Consider the following 21,169-nt stretch of genomic DNA (forward strand, 5'->3'; position numbering starts at 1 on the left):
TAATGATAAATCTTTTCATATTATAATTGACATTAGAAACGATCTATATTATCTCTTTATTTATTTATTTCTTACGATCCATTGTGTGTGATTTTCTTTTAAATACCTACTGGATATATATATATATATATATATATTGATATAATGGGAGAGACGATTTGAAATAGGCAATCTTAAGGATGAATCTTTAGGTGAAAAAAGGATTGCATTTACTTCCGAGTGCTTTCGTTTAATCAACAAAACCTCTTAATGGCTGCTTCTCGCAGACGATTCATTACTTTGATTGATCTCTCTCTTTCTCTATTTCTCCTTTTCTCTTTCTCTCTCTCTCTCTCTCTCTCTCTCTCTCTATTTCTCTTTCTCTTTCTCTCTCTCTCTCTCTATTTCTTTTATCATCTATCGTTTCGAAACGATAGAAACGAGAGAAAAAAAAAGAAAACATTCGCATTAATTGTCAATTAATACAAAACAGAGAAAAAAATATATACACACTTAATTTATAATTCACTTAGTTGCAATTTAATAATACTTGCATTATTATTAAATGAATAATTTTTACATTAAAAAAAAAAAAAAAAAAGAAAAAAATAGTAATAACTATAAATCGTATTAATTATTAATCCTCGTTATTAATAATTCTTCCTTCTTGTTATGATCTTTCAAATGAAACGACGAGTGAACGTTTCGAAAATCACTTTAGGATATAGAGAAGATTAGGTAGGGACATAGCGTCGTCATTTCTCTCTCTCTCTCTCTCTCTCTCTCTCTCTCTCTCTCTCTCTCTCTCTCTCTCTCTCTCTCTCTCTCTCTCTCCATCTCTCTCCTCATTTTATGGCTTTTGTCTCCGAGCAAAGAGGAAAGGCTCGTGTTCGGTCGCCGAAAGCCCGCAATCTCCGCCAATTAGCGATGATTTTCGTAAATCGAGTCGTAGCCGCGAATTAATTGGTCCTCAACTTTCTTTACCACCATCACCATTTCTACTCTTCCCTACCTTAACCTCCTGTTATCCCTCTTTACCCTCCTCTTTCTTCTGAGCTCCGTCGTAGAAATACTCGAAACACTCGTTCAAACCCCAACGACAAAATATATATATATATATTCCTATGGCAATCGTAACCTCATCGATAAAACATCGAATAAATTTTTTTGAATTGTATGAAACCAAAAAGAAAAAATAATAGGAAAATAAAAAAATTAAAATATATAATCGATGAGGGAGAACAGAGAGAGAGAGAGAGAGAGAGAGAGAGAGAGGGAGCGAAAGGGTGGGAAGGGAAGAAAGAAATCGTTGCAAAAGAAATTCGAATGTTTCTTTTTTTTTTTTCTTTCGCTACGAAAATTTATTAATCTTTTTTTTTCTCCCCAGCCTTTTTTCTCCTCTTTCAATTATTTTTGTTCATATCTTCCAGTTTATTTTTCTCCCCGTTCATTCATTCAAACGTCACAGTATTTTCACAGTTCCTTTGACTCCAATGGTAAAAATATATTTAAGCTGAAACATCCCTTTCACAAACCATTTCGAGCTTAGCCATCCCTTCCCCCCTCGCCCCTTATCCTTCTCCACCTACATCACCACCACCATCATCATCTACGCCATCCCTCGATCACTACGTAATCGCTCTCACGCGTCACGTTAAAAGTTTACGTTTAATGTTCGACGATTAAACAAACTCTAACGCTTTAATCAAAGAGTGTATATACGAAAATTCGACTCTCTCTCTCTCTCCATTAAATTTTTTTCTTTTTTTTTTTTTTTTTTTATTTTTTTTTTTCAAACCTATTCGTTCGAAAATATACGGAAAATTTCGGCTGATAAATCGACTCCCATAAACCTGTTCCTCTTGTTTTATTTTTGGTTTTTTTCTTTTCTTTTTGCTATTTTTTTTTTCTTTTTTTTTTTTTTTTTTAATATTAAGTTGTATATTCATATCTGTAGTAAAATTGTATTGACTAAAAAAAAAAAAAGAAAAAAAACTAATTTTTTAATTAAACGATAAGAGAGAAAGAGAGAGAGAGAGAGAGAGATTACGTATAGAAAAATTTTATGAACGATCTGTTTTTATATATGAAAGAGCACAAAATGAAAATTATTTTTTGTATAATTATCACTCAATGAAATAACATTTAACAATTGTGTAAAATTATTATTATTATTATCATTAAAGTATTTATTCATTAATATTAATTATTGGTATTATAAAAAGAGATAAGTAAAAATTGTAGTTAAAAAAAAAGAAAACAAAAAAGGAAAAAAAAAAGAAAGGAAACCAAAAAAGAAAGAATAATAAAAAAACAAAAACCTAATAATGATCGACAATAGAGACAATAGTTTCTTTCAATTTCGCATCTTATCGTATAGTTACGTAAGATTAAAAGAATGAGAGAGAAGGAAGGAAAGAAATAAAGAAGATAAGAAATATCTTTGGAGAAATTAATCAACGAGAATGTAATGTCCCATAATCTTAATTATCTTTATAAATATCACACGCGATCGTACAATCTGCCTGCCGTTTCACGTCCATTCAGAAATACAACGTCCGAGTATGAATGAACTCGTTTCACGTCGATCACTCTCATCTATCTCTTTCTCTCTCTCTCTCTCTCTCTCTTTCTCTTTCTCTCTCTCTCTCTTTCTCTCTCTCTTTATCTCGTTCGTTTCACTCTCGTTCACAACGCGCATATGCTGAATAAACAAACAGTCGATTGGCGAGCATAAAGCCAACGATTCTTCCTCTTTCTTCTTATTTTGTATCTCTTTCTCTCTTTATGTCTTATCAGAGATAGAAATTCACTGAGTGATAATTAATCGTGATTTTAAGAGCTCTCTTTCTCTCTCTCTTTTTCTCTTTCTTTTTGCCAGCTGAAGATCTTTGAATGAAAGAGATGGATAGATAGATAGAAAGATAGATACATAGAAGAGAGAGAGAGAGAGAGAGAGAGAGAGAGAGAGAGAGAGAAAGTGATATGGGGACCACCATGAATGCATTTCCGGAATTATAGTAATCGATGACACAGTCGAAGTTCTGTCTTCGTGCAGCTGTGAATTCGACTTCTCTCTCTCTCTTTCTTTCTTTCTTTCTTTTTTCTTTTTTTCTTTCTCTCTTGAGTTTTTTTTCTTTTTTCTTATACAGGGTGTAACTTTCTGAAATCAGGTCGTTCGTTTACGTCGAATGATTCTATGAAAATTTTAATGGAATTATCGTATATATCGATGATATAAATATTTTAATTTTTATTTTATAAATTTTATTTGGAGTAAATAATTATTCAAATAATAATGGGAATGTTTGATTGATTATTATCGAATTGCATTTCTTTTCTTTTTTTCTTTTTTTTTTTTGTTTCATTTTCATTTTGCATTAATAAATAATAAATAACAATTATCCAGGTGATAATTATTTATATATATATATAATATTTTTTATGTAATTTCAATATAAACATTCATTGAATAGCGAAATTATATTATAAGAAATGTTATTAATTAACCTAAGTTATCATTGTACTCAATAAACGTATTATATATAAATACATACACAGACACACACACACATACAGGTATACATATAAAATATTGTGTGTATTATAAAATATCTTATTTATAGATATTTTAATATATAAATATTATCCACATTCACATATTACTTCAACATTCTCACTATACATAGATATATATGATTAAATGCTGTTAACACACATGCACATGGGACATAGATATAGAGACATGGAAATGTACATATAAAGAAAAAAAAAATATACGACATACGTATGTATATATATATATATATATATATATATATATATATAGAGAGAGAGAGAGAGAGAGAGAGAGAGAGAGAGAGAGAGAGAGAGTATAGGCTCGCGTATTCGTTCTCGGAGGATGCTATTCATCGGAAGAACCCATGAGAGAGGGGGTCTGATTGGTGAAGGGAGAAGGACGAGAAGATGGAGGGCTCGAGGGTGAGGCTAAGACAGGAGAAGCGGGACGGGGGCCAATCAGAGAGCCACGGACTTGGAGGATGTCGTTGCCTGGCAACGAAACACACCCCAACACCCGAGGGGAGAAAACCCCCTGAGGCAACTCTCTCTCTCTCTCTCTCTCTCTTTCTCTTTCTCTTTCGGTCTCCCTTTAACGTAGCATCGATACAGTCGGTGCCGAAAGTTATCGCACCCTTGAGAGCAGCCCTTTTCGACCCTGCCGCACAGATTTATTTCTCTTCTCTTTTGCACAAGCGGATGCTCACGAACAATTAAGCCACCACTGATGAGTCCAATGAAGGGAGGAAGTTGAAAGTGAGAAGAGGAAGAGAGATAGATAGATAGATAGATAGATAGATGGATAGAGAAAGAGAGGGAGGGATAAAGGGAATAGTGGGGGAGAGAAAACTTTTCCTTTGTCTCTTTTCAAAAATATCATTTTCATGTAAAACAATATTTGATAACAAATATATGTGTGCATGTACATGTGTGCTTCAATTATTATTATTTTTTTATAATAATTATTAGCACAGATTGATGTCCAATCATGAGAAATTAAAAGTGAAAAGAGAAAAAGAGATAGAGTGATTAGAGAAATTTTTTCGCTTCTTATATAAAATTTATCATTTAAAAATACGAAAACTTTTATTATTAACATTATTATTATTATTATTATTATTATTATTATTATTATTATTATTATTATTATTATTATTATTATTATTATTATTTTTTTTTTTTTTTTTATTATTATTATTATTATTTATTTTGTTAAAATAAGATTCAGAATTATATAAATATATTCCGTAATTATATATATTCTCTCTCTCTCTCTCTCTCTCTCTCTCTCTCTCTCTCTCTCTCTCTCTCTCTCTCTCTCTCTCTCTCTCTCTCTCTCTCTCTCTCTCTCTCTCTCTCTCTCTCTCTCTCTCTCTCTCTCTCTCTCTCTCTCTCTCTCTCTCTCTCTCTCTCTCTCTCTCTCTCTCTCTCTCTCTCTCTCTCTCTCTCTCTCTCTCTCTCTCTCTCTCTCTCTCTCTCTCTCTCTCTCTCTCTCTCTCTCTCTCTCTAATTCTGTCGATTTATTTATTATATAGATCCAAAAAAATGTCTGAATAGAAATATTATGATCTCTCGATCACATCATGATCCGCCGGGCAAATAGAATTTTCCTCTCGGTACCTTTTTCAAATCCCTTTTAAAACTCAGCTCGTTTATCGAAAGCCGATTATATACACGTACATACATATACACATACATACACACATACATACATACATACATACATACATACATACATAGACACATATACACTCATACATACATATATACATACATATCAAGCCAATTGGAGGATAGCAATCGTCATTGAACGATCATTCCCATTTTTCTGACTCCTTAAATCGTAGGAAAAGGATTAAGATGCTTCATCCTTTGAATTCTTCCTTTTTTATCTCTCCTTTTCAATCCTTCTTTCTCAAGTAGACCTTTAGACCCTATATATAGTATGTATATATATATATATATATCTTTCTCTCTCTCTCTCTCTCTCTCTCTCTCTCTCTCTCTCTCTCTCTCTCCTTCTTTCTCTTTCTTTTTTCACCAACGAAAGGATTAAATCGTTCTATTGATCTTTCTCAATAGATCCCTCGATCCTTTCACGTGCCAACAGGAGCAGCCACTGTTTTGACATTCGTCTCTCTTTCTTCTTTCCTTCCTTCCTTCCATCCATCCTTTCGTTAAGCTATTTAATCCTTTCAATTTTTTTTCTTTTCCTTTTTTTTCTGTATTTCTTTCATTTCTTTCTGTCTGTCTCTCTCTCTCTCTCTCTTTCTGTGTGTGTGTGATGTCTATATGTGTATGTGTAAAAAAAAAAAAGAAAGAAAAAAAAGCAAGCCAACGAACAAATCCCTCTGAAAATCTTACAAATATTTATAAAAACTTTTATAATCCCTTTCATTGATTTCGTTTACTTATTAATTATTTTTTTTTTCTTTCAGAAATCATCAAAAGCAATCTCGATCGTCGAAACGATAAATGTCTCGCAATAGAAGAGGACGATGGTAACGTAACATAAAATTTATTTTTATATGCAAAATATACAAGATGTCAAAAGTTAGTTTTTATGTGATTTAAAAAAAAAAAAAAAAAGAAAAGAAAGGAAAAAAAATACAATCGATCACTACTCCTTCCTCGAGTGACATTTTAAGCTCGCGATCTAATAAAATCTAGTCTGCAATTGTGTGGTTTTAATGATTTTTGAAAAAAAAAAAAAAAAAAGAAAAGAAAAGAAAAGCAAACGCCAAAATACTTCTAAAAAAATTCTCAAGAGAAGACTTTTAAACTAACTTTTGACTCCGACTTAGAGATTTTTGAATATCCCAGAACTTGTTTATTTATATTAAAATTTGTTAATATCGTTGTTATTATTATTGTCATTTTCTTATCTTTTTCTTGTTTTTTTTTTTTGTTTTTTCTTTTTTTAGATTGTACTGTGATCGAACCGTCGAGCTCGCAAGCTTCTCTCGATGGATCGAAGAAACGTTCTGAAAATATGATTAATTTGGATGATATCCTCAATGAAAATAAAGAGTATAAAATAATTCTTTTTCTTTTATATATATATATATATATATACACTACATAGATTTCGTGTTATAATCTCGTTATAATCTCGATTGATTTATTTATTTGCTTATTTGTTTATTTAAGGAAGACACGTTTGAAAATACCAAAAATTTATTATGGAACTCGTACCCATAGACAAATCGAACAAGTCGTGAAGGAACTTGGCCGGACTGATTACAGAAACAAGAAGTAAGAAATAATAATTACATTAATTTGTCTTTTATATATTATCAAGATATTTCTTTTACATATAAATATGCGAAGAAAAAATTTTACTGTTCGTTCGTTGATTTATTTTTTTTCTTCTTTTTTTTTTTTTTGCTTCTTCGTTATTTCAATTATTTCCGATCAGTCGATTCAATTCTTTCAATCCGATTTATAAAAAAATTATAATAATAAATAATATTTAATAATATAGAATGTATCGTAATATTTAAAATATTCGTAATAATTAAATGATTGAATAATCTTATACAGTTATAATATTAAGTTCAAAATAATTTCTTTAAATTGCTTAAATATATATTACATGATATAAATATTTTTTTTATAAAAATTGTTAATAATAAATTCATTGTTTTAGAATGACTATACTGAGTAGTCGAGAACATACCTGCCTTCACAATACCACGAGGAACAAAACAGAATTCTGTTACAGTCTACTCGATCCTGAGGTCTTACAATAGAAATTAATAAATATCGTATAATTAATTAACTTTTACTGATTGACGTATATAATTCATTTTTTTTTTTTTTTTTTTTTTCAGTCATTCGGATGTATTTATTACAATGAAAAAAATAAAAAGGATCTATCGACGTTCTCTCAATTGGAAAAAAATGGAATAACTATGCCATTCGATATCGAAGATCTCGTCGAAGTTGGAAGAAAAAATCAAGTTTGTCCGTACTTCGCTGCTAAAAATTTAGTCGCGGAAGCTGAGATAATAATCTGTCCTTACAATTACATCATCGATCCTGACATACGTGAAAGCGTAATTATCATTCCAATTTTATTATTTTTATTTTTATTTTTTTATTTTTTTTTTTTTTTATGTTAATCGATAATTCAAGCCCATTGATAGGGAGAAGGAAGGACATACGCGTCAGATACTCTGTCTCGAAAAAAGAAAAAAAAAGAAAAAAGAAAAAATTTTATTTTTATTAGGATATCGCATAATTAAAGATAATGCGATTAAGATCAATTTCAATTTTTTTTTTTTTTTTTTTTTTTTTTTTGAATACACAAGTTACTATTTTTAAGATATTCGTTTCTCTTTTTACGAACTTGAAAAAATTGATTTATTTGTTCGTTTTTTTTTTCTTTTTTTGTTTTCCTCCATCGATGGTTTTTATTTTAATTAATTACGTGAAAAAAAAAAAATTAACGTTCGTAAAATCATAACTTACGACGATTCATAATTCGTTTATTAATAAGGAATAATTTATTTCATAGATGCAAATTAATTTGAAGGATCAGGTAATCATATTCGATGAGGCTCATAATATCGAGGACATCTGCCGAAATGTCGCCAGTGCCGATTTTAGGGAAGATGAATTACACTCGGTCCTTGAAGACTGCAAAGTATTAAAATCAAAGGAATCCATTGAACAACACGATGCCTACTCGACCATAATTTCTTATATCGAGAGTCTCATCAATTGTATGAACACTGTTACTCTAAAACCAACGGTATATATATTTTATACACATTTATATATATATATATTCTTTTTTTTATTTTATATAATCCATATATCGCATTAATAAAAAAAAAAAAAAAGATTTAACAACTCTTTTTTATACATATAAATAAATTTTATATATATGCATGTATGTATATGTATCTATACTAAACGTATTTGTTTTAGGATAAAAATGATGAAATGAACAGTTCTTATTGGACGGGTAAACAATTGATCGAATTGTTTAAAATGTTCAATATTGATATGTCAAAATGCATAAAAATAATAGATGCCGCACAAATAGCAATATCTGAATTTAATAAAATAAAAGAAAATCTTCGTGTTGTAAAGCATGATAAATTAAATAAATTTAAAACAATTATATCACGAAGTACCAAAATCATTCTTCAACGTTTGATATTCGCATTAAAAATGATCATTTCCGATGAATATGCGAATGATTATCGTGCTTATATAAACGAATCTTTCGTTTCCGATATAAAGTTCAAAGTATGTAAATATTTCTTTCCTTTTTACTTATTATTATCGTTATTATTATTATTATTTTTATTATTGTATATAATTCATCAAAGAAAAAAAAAAGAAAAAAAAAAAAACAATTTAAAAATATAATCAAAATTCTTTCACTTTTCTCGTCTGATCGTCTTCTCTTCTCTTTTTTAAATTCTCTTTCATTTCTTATTTTGTCATTTCTTTTCCTTTTTTTTTTTTCTTCTTCTTCTTTTAGCCCACAGACAATTCTTGGACGTCGTCACAAAGAACTGGAAAACGTTTGAGAAGTTTCAAATTGATTTGCATGAATTCTGCTGTAATCTTTGCACCTTTGGCACGTGAAGCAAGATCGATCATATTGGCATCGGGTACCTTGACTCCTATAACTTCTTTCCAAAGCGAACTTGGCACGAAATTCGCTCATACACTTTCTGCCAATCATGTGATCAATAGCGATCAGGTTTATATCACTTGTATACCAAAGGGACCAACTGGCATACCTCTAAAAGCTAATTATCAAAACGTTAATAGCTGGAATTTTCAAGTAATTTATTAATTTTTCTCTTTTCAATAATTATAAATCCTTTCTTTCTTTCCTTTTTCTTTTTTTCGAGAAGGGCGAGGGTATTTTATTTTTTTTTTTTTGTTTTTTGTTTTTTTAATACAACATTAGAGAACAATCTTGTCTGAAATAAAATAATAAATTATTATAGTAAATTGTTTTTCTCATCAGACAATAAAAATAGTTTCTTATTAATTTTATATAACTTTTGTATAAATTATTTTACATATATTTCTATTCTCATAAGAATAGAAAAATTATTTCAAATATATATATATATATATAATTATATATATATATATATATATATATATATATATATATAATATTTTGTTATTATTTAATTATCATCTAATACGTTCTGATTACTACTTATGCGTACGATTAAACGATTCTTATATTTAATTTAAAAAAAAAATAAACAAATTTTTGAAACAATTAAATCCACTCGTACATTGTTATTATTTTTTATAATATAATTATATAACTCAACTTAATAATAATAATAATAATATTATTATTATTATTATTTAAAGGATGAACTTGGAAAATTGTTGCTAATCATTTGCCAATCAATACCACACGGAATATTATGCTTCTTTTCGTCGTATTTTATGATGAATAATCAAATAAAAAGATGGAAAAGCAATAATTATTGGGAGGAGATAAAAAGATACAAACGAATCTTCATAGAGCCACGTAATAGTAATGATTTAGGAGAAATGATGAAAGAATATCGGGAGGCTATTGAGGAAACATCTTATGTAAATACAAATATTGAAACGTTGTCAGGTGCAATTTTATTTGCAGTTTTTCGTGGAAAAATCGCTGAAGGTACTGACTTTAGTGATAACGAGGCACGTTGTGTATTAACAGTAAGTATCCAATGATTATAAACAAAAACAATAATAATATTATTATTATTATTATTATTATTATTATTATTATTATTATTATTATTATTATTATTATTATTATTATTATTATTTAAAAGAATATATTTAACATTAATTTAGTCGTTGATATTATATAAGCGATTTTTGAGAAAATATATTTTTTCCTTTTTTTGTTTTAGGCCTTTTTTCTTTTCTCCTTTTCTTTTTTTTGTTTATTTCTTTTTTTTTTTTTTTTTATTTTCGTCTCGTTACAGAAAAATCGTTAAATAATTCACAGCTAAGATATCTTAAAGTGAATAAATATATAACTTAAATCGCTTTTGATAATAATCTATTCCAATTATTATTTATCATATGTATTATAAATTATGTTTGTTAGATCGGCATACCATATGCTGTAAGAACAGATCCAGAAGTAAATTTGAAATGGATGTACAATGATGAAAATTCTTCTAAGGAATTACTCACGGGATCCGAATGGTATACCGTACAAGCATTTAGAGCTTTGAACCAGGCTATAGGTCGATGTATCAGACATAGAAATGATTGGGGCATTGTTCTTTTAGTAGATGAAAGGTTTCTTTATTATTTATTATTTATTATTTATTATTTATTATTTATTCTTTTTTTTTTTTTTTTTTTTTTTTTATTAAAAAATTTTATTTACAAGGATCTCATAGATTTCAGACTCCATCTAATATCAGTTATTTACCAAAGTGGGTCAAAAAGATGGTGAGAGACTTTTAATGAACATATTTAGCTTTTATTTATATATGACAAATTGATTTGATCATAATTATTTTCTTCTTTTTCTTTTTTTTTTTTTCTTTTTTTTTCTTTTTCCTTTATAGTGGAGAAGAAATCCAGGTATTAATCTTATCAAAGAACTGGAAAGTTTTGTGATGAAAAGAAAGACTCAAAAAGAAGAAGAAGAAGAAGATACGTAATTAAGATTATTTATGTGATTTTTTTACTTTATAATTCTTTTTTTTCTTTCTTTCTTTCTTTCTTTCTTCCTTTCTTTCTTTTTTATACAGTTAAAACTTATCGCTCTTTAAGTAATATTAATTTACCATTCTGAAATATTTTTTATATGATATAATTAGTTGAATTTATTATGCTTTAACAATATTTTTAAAAACACTTTATTGAACGTTATTTGTATAGAGCATTATTTTCTTATCCATTTGAGAGCTGGTTTTTTATTTTTTTAATTTTTCTTTTCTTCTTTTTTTTCTTTTTTTTTTTCTTTTTAAATTTTTCGATCTTTTTCAATTGTATGTTTTATCATTTGTATCCCTTTTCTCAATCAATCTCAATTGTTTCTTTTTCATTCTCTTTAGTTTGGCAGTATTTTTAATCTGCGAATAACCAAAGCATGTAATTAAGATAACGTTGTTATTTAATTGATTAACTTAAAAGAAGAAAAGAAAAAAAGAGAGAGAGAGAGAAATAAATAAATAAATAATTGTTATAACTCACAATTTGTACAACTTCACCCTTCTTTCTATTTTCTTCTGCTCTCTTCAAATTTTCTATCCTCCTTTGCTTCTTTGCTTCCTTCTCTGCCTGTTTTTGTTCCTTAATTATTCTCGACATTTCCTTGGCACGTTGCAAATCCTCCCTCAATTTCTGTTTCTTTTCAAGGGATAACCGAATACCTTTGCTCTTGACTATAGATGAAAATCTAAAGTAAATATAATCGAATATAATTATAATAGATCAATTGAATTGTAATTTTTATATACCTCTTTTTTGGTTCTTTCCATATTCTACCGGATTTTGGTTTCCCTTTTGGCATGTCCATTGATATCTGATTTCTATTCGTCGTATTAATTTCAATTATATCTGATATGTTATCGTCAGATGAATTTTCTTCAAGTATATCTTCCATTCTAATTATCTTCTCTTCCATTTTATTTTAATTCTTAATAAATTAAAAATTAATTACGAAAATCACGAAGTTCCTCTATTCACGTGTAAACAATATCTTTTTAGGTTAGAAACTCACGTGGGCAAGTTAATAAAAAAAATATATATATATATGTATATACTACTAGCGAAATCTATATGAAAACTGACGAACTAAAATCGACAGATAATACGTGACATATGGTAAATGATCTATATTACCTGTTGTTCACAATTCTGTACAAAAATATAAGACTGAGTCGATAAATGATAATATATTGTATATTTGACATTTTTATAATTAAAAAAAATAATATTGCGATTTTATAACTACATGGAGCTATAATGATAGTCTAATAAATTGAAGTAGTTTAAATAGTTTCATATTCTATGGAATATATTAAAAAATATTAATGGGTAGAAATACATTAAGACAAACTAACATATTTAATATTTCATATTAAGTTAAATATTTAATATATTAAGTAATTTAATATAATTACATTGGTATTATAAGAGAAACATAATTAAGGAAACTATGATAGAAATATAAACAGGTCGATAAAACAGATTACCGACTGATATCATTTACCGACCCAATAAAATATTAAACGTCGATATTACATATTTTTTTTATAATTGTGATAAATATAATTGTTTTTTTCTTTTTTTTTTTTCTTTTTACAAGTTACGAATATATAAAATAATTCATTAATTAAAATTAACAAACATATTCTATTCGAAATTAACACATTCTCCATCTTATAATATCTTAAAAATATATAATCTTTGATATTACTTATATACTACAATGTAATAATTATCACTATTAATTAATATAAAATATTTATAAGAAACTATATATATATATTTAATATTTTATTACTAATAATTATTAATTAATTATTACTTATATATATATATATAAAAGATACTATTAATAGTATCGTTATGATAATAATATATCGATAAAATGTCATGCAATACGAATTATTTGCAATATAATAAAAAAAAAAAAAAAAGAAAAAAAAGGAAGCAAAAATTTATTTAAAAACATGCACGTATCGAGTGTAAAATAGATATGTATTAATATTATTATAGAGTCTCTGGTATTCAATCGAATTCAAAATAAATCCATATATAAATATATATACACATATACATATATATATATATATATTTATTTATATATGTTTATATATATAAATCCGCACTGGTCATACCTCATAAAATTCCATAAAGCAAAAAGGACAAGTGATATGAATAAAACGCAATAATCATCGCGAGTTTCCCATCGTGATCATTAATTTTAATTGATCCATTTCTTCTTTCTTCTTCTTCTTTTTTTTTTTTCTTTCTTTCTTTAACCACCACCATCACCACCACCACCATCACTCGAATTGTTCTTTCGTTGTATTCATATATTCATATTCAGTGGCATCAATGGCACGTATTTATCACTTGGCCGAAATTTGTACTCCGAGCATAATCTATTTGACACCGCTTCGGCATAACCATTTCTGTGGAAAAAACAAACAAAAAAAAAAGAAAAAAAAAGAAAAGAAAAAAAGAAAATAATATAATTATTATAACGATAAAACAATTTATCAATGATTTTTTTTTTTTTTTTTTTATGGAGAACACAAAATAAATGTTAGTATAAAAGAAAGAAAAATAATTAACATTAAAATGTTTAGTATCGTCAGTATACCGCTCATCACCACCACCATCACCATCGTCATTATCTCCATCTTTCTCTGTTATCAATGAATTAATAAACGTAGCAAATGTGTTAATAAGAAAGAAGGAAAAAGAGAAAAAAAAAATAAAAAAACCAATAAAGATTGATACTTCTATTAAATGTCACTCTTCAATGATCTTGAAAATAATTCAAGAAATTCTTCTGGATATCTTGTAACCCAGCAAGAAAATCCCTGATGAGCTTTGAAAGTGGTGTCTGGTATAAAAACTTATCACTTTTTCCAATTTCCTTATGCTTGTCAAAATTTAACGGCTCGTAACTCGCCAGTTCTTTCCAATACGGAATACATTTCTCGTAGGATCTATAATACGTTGATGTGAAAAAATAAAAAAAAAAATAAAAATAAAAAAAAATTAACTAATTAACCTAATATCTTAACGTTAACAATGCAATGAATGTGCGGTCAAAAGTCCTTGAGTAATTTAAAAAAAAAAAATCAATTACTCTATATTACTGATTTCTATAGGGCTGATTTTTTTTTCTTTCCTTTTTTTTTTTTTTTTATTTTTTTTTGTAAATCGTAAAATTACAAACGCCCAATTACGGGTCTAAAGAGAAAGACTCGAAAGGTATTAATTGATTTTAACGAACAAAAGTTTGGCGACTGTTTCTCATAATCAATTGAAAAAAAAAGAATGAAGAAGAAAAGAAAAAAAAAAAAAAAAGGAAAAAGAAAAAGAAAAAAACAATACAGTAAAAAAAAATATTAAGAATAAAAATAATTACATATACCTTTGCCATTCTGAGCACGGTCGTCTTTCCTTCAAACAAATTACTTGTATAATATTGAAGTAAAGTGCACCGATAGTGTTGGCAACCTCAGTATTAAGATTTTGTAAACATCTTCGAAACTTTGCGTCACAGTCACAATGCATACGTATGATAGGTGAATAGTTACATATACTATGGATACATTTTTGCGGTTTTAACGTTATTGGACAATGATCGTGTTCCCTGCAACATGCATCTTCTGCCGTATGATGACCTAAATCATCGTAAGATGTTGCATGGTTTCCTGGTCCGCACCATTTCGTTCCAGGATATACCAATCCAACTCCTTGCGTTTGATTCTAATCATCAAAAAAAATATATTACAGATTAATTTTTAATTAAAGATTATATATATATATATATATATATACATAATTAGATAATGAATTATTAATATAAAAATAAATAGATGAATGAATTTTAATAGAACAATAAATAAATTTAAATTGGATCAAATTTTTAATACGAAATAAATTAAGGAAAAAGATTTTTTAATAAATAAATAACATCGACTCACCCTCCCCCCCCCCACTCTCTCTCTCTCTCTCTCTCTCTCTCTTTGTTTATTTCCTTCTTTATTTTATTTGTTTTGCATTTTTTTATTTTTAAAAATAAGTTCTTATTCTTGACGATTTAACATATATGCGATAAGAAATATGTCGCATTATAATAAATAGAAGGAAACAAAAAAAAAAGAAAAAAGAAAAGAAAAAAAAGGAGAAGGTCATAACAAATAGATTTATGGTTAAACGTTCGTAATATTTTTTTTTACGATCTAACATTCGATATCCTTTTGCACGATATAACAATAAAATTTGAAGCTTCAAGTGAACGATTATTTGTCGTTTTTTTTCTCTCCTTGCTTTTATATGTATATATATATCTTTCAAACAGGTTTTTCAAAGTTGGACTACTTTCCTTTTTCTTTTCTTTTTTTTTTTTTCTTTCTTTCTTTCTTTTTCTTCCTTTCGATTTTTCGTCGGACATAATTGATTACGTTTACCTTAAAAGTCAAACAAGTCTCTTCGAGATCGGCAACGAGATTGCTTGGCATATGTCGAACTTTTTTCGGATCTGCACCAAATATCATTTTCTGAATGATACCACGATCATTGTAAATAGAACATATTGGTTCGCCGGCATTTAATTCTACCATTTTGGACATCGTTGTATCGGCAACAAGGACGCTTGCCATTGTATTCTGAATCCATAGAATCGAAAAAATCCAGAAGAACAATGAGGTCAACATCTGCAAGAAAACAATTTCAATGGTTGATTATTAAATAATTAATTTTTTACGCCACGAAAAATGTTACTTCGTATAAAATACTAATGGAGTAAGAAAGTTTATTTTCTTTCGCGCGAAATTTTATATCAAAAAAAAAAAAAAAAGAAAAAAAAAAGAAATTATATAGTAAAAGTTCAAGAATTAAATAAACAATTGTGTAACAAGGAAAAAATGAAGACTACGATGAAATTTTTATTGTGAAATTTGCATTGAAATACAGTAATATATTTAAAAATATATTAAAAGAATCTTAAAAAAAAAAAAAAAAAAAACCACCAATAATATCCATATATATATATGTATGTATGTACGTATGTATGTATATGAAAAAAAAAAAGAAATGTCTTCTATGAAATATTGAAAAATGATGAAGCAATACAAAATTCTCAGAGAATATTGTAAAAGAATTATTTTCATTTTATATATTTGACGATGGTAATTGCACGTTCGTGAGGGTCAGAATCAAAGAGATTGTTCAGCACGTATCCCGGTCACTTTAACGAGTCATTTGAGGGGTAGATCGATTAAATGTCGACTAGCCTGATATTAACCACTATTATTTATTTTTCTTCTTTCCGACCGGGTCAAACTCATCGTCCCCAATAACGATACTTTTATCCACAAGCTTTATGCGATCTTTTAATATCTTCCTCCCTCCCCCCCCCCACCCTCTCCCACTTCCCCATTTTTTCACAATTTTTCTTCATATATTATCATTTGTCATTAAAAGGAATCAACGTGGAATCATTTGTCTATAGATCCTTTGTTTTTTTCTTTCATTTCTTTTCTTTCCCTTTTTTCTTTTTCTTTCTTTTCTTTTCTTTTCTTTTCTTTTCTTCTCATAAATTTTCACCAAATAATCTCTAATGTTAATTTAAATGTTCAAATGTAAAAAACAAAACGATGAAATAAATACCACGAAGAACGACCACGATGACTATGTATATTACGTACTTAGAGAATCGTGAGATCGATATTGTCTATGTATTTTACAAGGTCAGATTATAAAAATCACTTAATAACCATCATAGATAAGAAAAGATAGAGAGAATTATTACACCTGAAAGGCCGCGAATGATTACTTAATATTCGGATTCTGTATTGTATCCCGAAGGAAAAAAGTAAAAGAAAAGAAAAGAAAAAAAAAAAGAAAAAAAAAAAGAAAGATACATAGATATAGAAAATAATCTTAAAATTTATTCCCAAGGTTTACAAATAATGATCATTCATTCTTTCTCTTTTTTTCTCTCTATCCTTTTTTGTACATAAGAAAGAAAAAAAAGAAAAGATTATGAAAGAGTTTAAAAATATAAATTATCTTTAAATTGTAGGTCAAGATCGAAGAAGAATTCCGACACTGAACATTTCACTTCGATTTCATCCGATAATATATATAGTCTTGTTCATCAGACCTGTTCTTGTTTTTTTCTTTTTCTTTTTTTTTCTTTCTTCTTTTCTTTTTCTTTTTTACCTTTTTTTATTCACTTTTGAAGTTAAAAAATAATAACAACATGTATGCTTATCAATTGTAATAATTCGATATGGAAATGAATTAATATAAAATTAATAATAGTCTAAAAGAGATTGATTGAAAATGATCTCTTCGTTTTGTTTTGTTTCTTTTTTCTTTTTTGTTTGTTTGTTCGTTTGTTTATTTATTTATTTATTCGTATATTTTTTTTCGTGACGGCTAATTCTCTTAGATTATTATGGAAATTAAATGAACAAAAATGAGATCGTAAAAGTTCGTAACAAAAATTGAAAAAAATACTTTTTTTTCTTTTTCTTTTTTTTTTTTCTTTTTCTTTTTCTTTTCTTTTTTTCGATTTATTTACACATTTCAGAACAATTAAATGTCAAATTGTTACTACGAAAATAAATTAAACAATATGATTGTGAAAAATTAATCGATGAACTAATGAATCTTATTAATGATTGATATCGAAAATTATTCTAAAGATATTGAAAAATTTTTCAATCAATTTCAAAGCATAACTTTCGTCGATTTCCTTCAACGAAGGTCATAGACATTCTAATACAACAACGATGACCATATTTGCGTTCTCCGAGGATGATTATAGTGAAGAACAATTTAATTATAAAGAAGAAGAAGAAAAAAAAAGAAGAGAAAAGTAAAGAAATAAAAAATAAAAATATAAAAAATAAATATATATATATATATATATATATATATATATATATATATATATATTTACATAATACAATTTATAAATTATTCCTTTTCGTGTTATTAAAATTTTGTTAAGATATTAATTATATGAATATTATAATTTTCAATATATTTTTTTTCTTTTTCAAATCTTTACTTTTATGGAATTTTTCTTTTCTTTCTTTTTTCTTTTTTTTTTCTTCAAATAATAATATTTCATCGGAAAAAAAAAAAAAATAAAGTAATACAATTATTCATCGTCGAATTTAAAATATTGAAATCGTTCGGTAGGGTCACTTGATATAAAAATTACTCTCGATATTGACCCTGTTAAACGTGACTACGATTGAATCGTCCTAATTCGATTGACTGATCCTGAAATCACTATATTGAAACGGGAACATCGTTGATATTGTGTTAACTATTACGAGAAATGTGGGTCACACTATCAACTCTTATTGACGAACTTGTGCCTTGAACCTGGACGAACTAATCGATTATTATGAGAAAAATAATGCCGATGAATAATGATAGATAATAATGATAAATCGATGTTTGTCAATAATAACCAATGATGATCGATGATGATCGATGATTATTGTTAAACAATAATTTAAAAAAAGGATATATATATATATATTATTGTGAAATATTATTGTGAAATAAGAATTAATTTTATAAAATATCTAAATATATAAAAATGTTAAATATGTTGATTTAAATATATCTTCATTCTTAAAGCAAGAAACTTTATAAAACGATACGCAAATCGATAGGCAAAGTCTAATCTTCTGTTTTTCGCTGGAGGTCACTGAAAACACATGTAAATTGAACTCAAATCGATAATACGATATGAAATGTTAACTTTCTTCTCTAAAGTTTTTTTAATGTCATCGATTCGACGTTTCGCCTCGACAAAAGATTGTACAAACGTATCAATGATAATGCACGACAATACTTAAACAAATAAAAAAAAAACAAAAAGACAAATAGAAATAAAAATAAAAACAAAAAGTTGATAGTGAGACGAAAATGCAAAAAAAAAAAAAATTGATCGAAAAAATAATAATTAAATGACATGAGAATAATTTAAAAGTGAAGACGAGTTTTAAATTAATAACAATGAAGTAATTAATAATATAATAAAAATATATACAGATAAAGTCGTAATAATAAAAAACAATAAAAAAAAAAAAATTAAAAAAATTAAAAAAATTAAAATAAAAGAAATTAATAAAATTCGGAATAATTCAAAGAAATAAAAAACTTTTGAAATATCAAACCTCTACTAATTCTAATTATTTTCTATCTATCCTTTCAACTGATTCAACTGATTCTACATTAATTTGTTATTATTAACATTCCTCTTTCTCTCTCTCTCTCTCTTTCTCTTTCCAATCCCTTAAAATCCCCAAATTATTAATTTTAATAAAATAAATACATTTGTTTTTATAAATTACGTATTATTGAATTTTGACATGTGATTATGAATAGAATTTATTAATTTTTTTTTCTAAATTTTTATTTAAATAAAATTACCTCTTAAAAATTGAGATAACAATAGCTTATTAATTAATTGATATTAAAGAGAGAAAGAGAGAGAGAGAGAGTGAGAGAGAAAAAGAGAGTGAGAGAAAACTGATTGACTCAAAAAAATCGTAGAAATCAAAATGTCATAAGGTTTGGAAAAGGAGCTGAGAAATACAATATACGTAGGTGGATAAAAACTGACCTGCGCAACCCTTAAAAGTACTAGGGTAGTGGTGCAGTGCGCAATAATCAGTCTAACAGTCATACGTACATTGTACACTATGTCTCTCATTTAATATTCTAATTTATCATCAATAATTAAGTATCACCAATAATAATAATAATAATAATAATAATAATAATAATAATAATAATAATAATAATAATAATAATAATAATGATGATAATAATAAATCTCGTTCCATCGTCAAAAGAAAACTTCATTACAAATACATCTTACGAAATAGTAGAAAAAAAAAGAAAAAAAAAGGGAAAAAAAGAAAATCTGGCGTTAACAAAAAAAAATACTTACAAAATAATATCCAACGTCTTATTAATTAATAATCATCTGTCATTTATTTAATTGAATAATTCTATGAAGTGTTCAACGTGTTCAACGATTAATAAAATGAACAAAAAGGAAAAAAAAGAAATAAAAAAAGAATCTCATTCCAATATAATTAATATACAGTCGTTAGACACAGGACATAAATTTTGTTACCATATACATGTGTATACAAAAGTACGAAATAAAAGTGTCTAATTTAAAAAAAAAAAAAAAAAAAAAACAAAAAAAAAAGAAAAAAAGAACAATTAAAAAAATGAAACAAACGATCATACTAATAAAACTGACACATACGTAATTATTATTATTAAATCATACATCATCTGTTGACAATGTGTGCAAAAAAAAAAAAAAAAAAAAAAAAAAAAACAATTCTTGTTGGAATTGTTTCTAGAGAAAGGAAAAAAAAAGAAAAAAAAGAGAGAAAAACAAAAACAAAAACAAAACAAAGGATTATTCGAATCGAATCAAGATACAATTAATTTACGTTTTTATTAATGTTAATTAATGTTCCTTTGAAAAACTGTATCAATATCAGGTGAGAAGTGTTCGATCTTCTTGTTTTGCCTTTTCCTTTTGTTTTTTTTTCTTTTTTTTTTTTCTTTTTTGTTTTCTCTACGACTCACGTTAACTTCAATAAATCAAGTTGTCCACTTCGAAATTATTTTCCTTCCGCAAGAGCACGAAAAATTTCTGTTAGTCACTCTTCAGCGGTTGCTAACGGACTGATCCGTACGTTCGAACGTCAGGATACTAATATTCGTGAACAGCACATATCGCACGTATTAGGGGAGTTTAATCACGTGACGAATGTTTATAAGCATCTATAACATTGCAAATAGGCGTGATTTGACATTTAAAGTTCATATAATCGATTGATAAAGATAATATATCATATTTTTTCTAAACAAATTA

The 21,169-nt window shown here is 26.9% G+C and overlaps 3 protein-coding genes across 6 annotated transcripts in view; 1 reads left to right on the forward strand and 2 right to left on the reverse strand.

The window, feature by feature from the left end:
- LOC118444323 (Fanconi anemia group J protein homolog) overlaps positions 1-11,326 on the forward strand; it is a 67,402-nt gene extending 56,076 nt beyond the window's left edge. For both annotated transcript variants that reach the window (XM_035872491.2, XM_085660986.1), the window contains 12 exons: positions 5,976-6,038; positions 6,462-6,567; positions 6,688-6,792; positions 7,187-7,277; positions 7,371-7,595; positions 8,057-8,293; positions 8,473-8,796; positions 9,035-9,343; positions 9,898-10,236; positions 10,637-10,833; positions 10,938-10,989; positions 11,109-11,326. In XM_035872491.2, the coding sequence (XP_035728384.2) occupies positions 5,976-6,038; positions 6,462-6,567; positions 6,688-6,792; positions 7,187-7,277; positions 7,371-7,595; positions 8,057-8,293; positions 8,473-8,796; positions 9,035-9,343; positions 9,898-10,236; positions 10,637-10,833; positions 10,938-10,989; positions 11,109-11,204 (2,144 nt within the window). In that variant the 3' untranslated portion in view covers positions 11,205-11,326. The remainder of the gene's footprint in view (positions 1-5,975; positions 6,039-6,461; positions 6,568-6,687; positions 6,793-7,186; positions 7,278-7,370; positions 7,596-8,056; positions 8,294-8,472; positions 8,797-9,034; positions 9,344-9,897; positions 10,237-10,636; positions 10,834-10,937; positions 10,990-11,108) is intronic.
- An 80-nt stretch (positions 11,327-11,406) lies between these two features.
- LOC146872583 (coiled-coil domain-containing protein 86) lies at positions 11,407-12,284 on the reverse strand. Its single transcript, XM_085660987.1, has 3 exons — positions 12,006-12,284; positions 11,740-11,944; positions 11,407-11,618 (listed from the first exon to the last, which is right to left on the reverse strand). Exons 1-3 carry the CDS (start codon positions 12,170-12,172, stop codon positions 11,529-11,531), a joined length of 462 nt encoding a protein of 153 aa, XP_085517113.1. The 5' UTR covers positions 12,173-12,284; the 3' UTR covers positions 11,407-11,528.
- A 925-nt stretch (positions 12,285-13,209) lies between these two features.
- Positions 13,210-21,073, reverse strand: LOC118444166 (phospholipase A2 isozymes PA3A/PA3B/PA5). Of its 3 annotated transcripts, none has more exons than XM_085660811.1 (5): positions 20,742-20,870; positions 15,705-15,950; positions 14,663-15,000; positions 14,020-14,231; positions 13,210-13,688 (listed from the first exon to the last, which is right to left on the reverse strand). In XM_085660811.1, the coding sequence occupies exons 2-4, from the start codon at positions 15,948-15,950 to the stop codon at positions 14,039-14,041; spliced, it is 777 nt and encodes a 258-aa protein (XP_085516937.1). In that variant the 5' UTR covers positions 20,742-20,870; the 3' UTR covers positions 13,210-13,688; positions 14,020-14,038. The 3 variants fall into 3 exon arrangements, with proteins under 3 accessions (XP_085516937.1, XP_035728061.2, XP_035728062.2); XM_035872168.2 differs by lacking the exon at positions 20,742-20,870 and adding an exon at positions 20,881-21,073 and having other exon boundaries at positions 13,212-13,688; XM_035872169.2 differs by lacking the exons at positions 14,020-14,231; positions 20,742-20,870 and adding an exon at positions 20,881-21,057 and having other exon boundaries at positions 13,216-13,688.
- Between the last annotated feature and the right edge of the window lie 96 nt (positions 21,074-21,169).

The sequence above is a fragment of the Vespa mandarinia genome, chromosome 13 (genome assembly GCF_050613455.1).
Source record: "Vespa mandarinia isolate Hongniang chromosome 13, ASM5061345v1, whole genome shotgun sequence".
Lineage (NCBI taxonomy): Eukaryota > Metazoa > Arthropoda > Insecta > Hymenoptera > Vespidae > Vespa > Vespa mandarinia.

What these genes read in the sequence shown, in the direction of transcription:
- LOC146872583 (XM_085660987.1), bottom strand. Translation starts at nt 12,172, where the DNA reads ATGGAAGAGAAGATAATTAGAATGGAAGATATACTTGAAGAAAATTCA. An exon ending in TGGAAAGAACCAAAAAAGAG is followed by an intron (nt 11,945 to 12,005) that starts GTATATAAAAAT and finishes TATTTACTTTAG; the next exon opens with ATTTTCATCTATAGTCAAGA. An exon ending in AGGGTGAAGTTGTACAAATT is followed by an intron (nt 11,619 to 11,739) that starts GTGAGTTATAAC and finishes GGTTATTCGCAG; the next exon opens with ATTAAAAATACTGCCAAACT.
- LOC118444166 (XM_085660811.1), bottom strand. Translation starts at nt 15,950, where the DNA reads ATGTTGACCTCATTGTTCTTCTGGATTTTTTCGATTCTATGGATTCAG. An exon ending in AGACTTGTTTGACTTTTAAG is followed by an intron (nt 15,001 to 15,704) that starts GTAAACGTAATC and finishes TTTGATGATTAG; the next exon opens with AATCAAACGCAAGGAGTTGG. An exon ending in CCGTGCTCAGAATGGCAAAG is followed by an intron (nt 14,232 to 14,662) that starts GTATATGTAATT and finishes AACGTATTATAG; the next exon opens with ATCCTACGAGAAATGTATTC.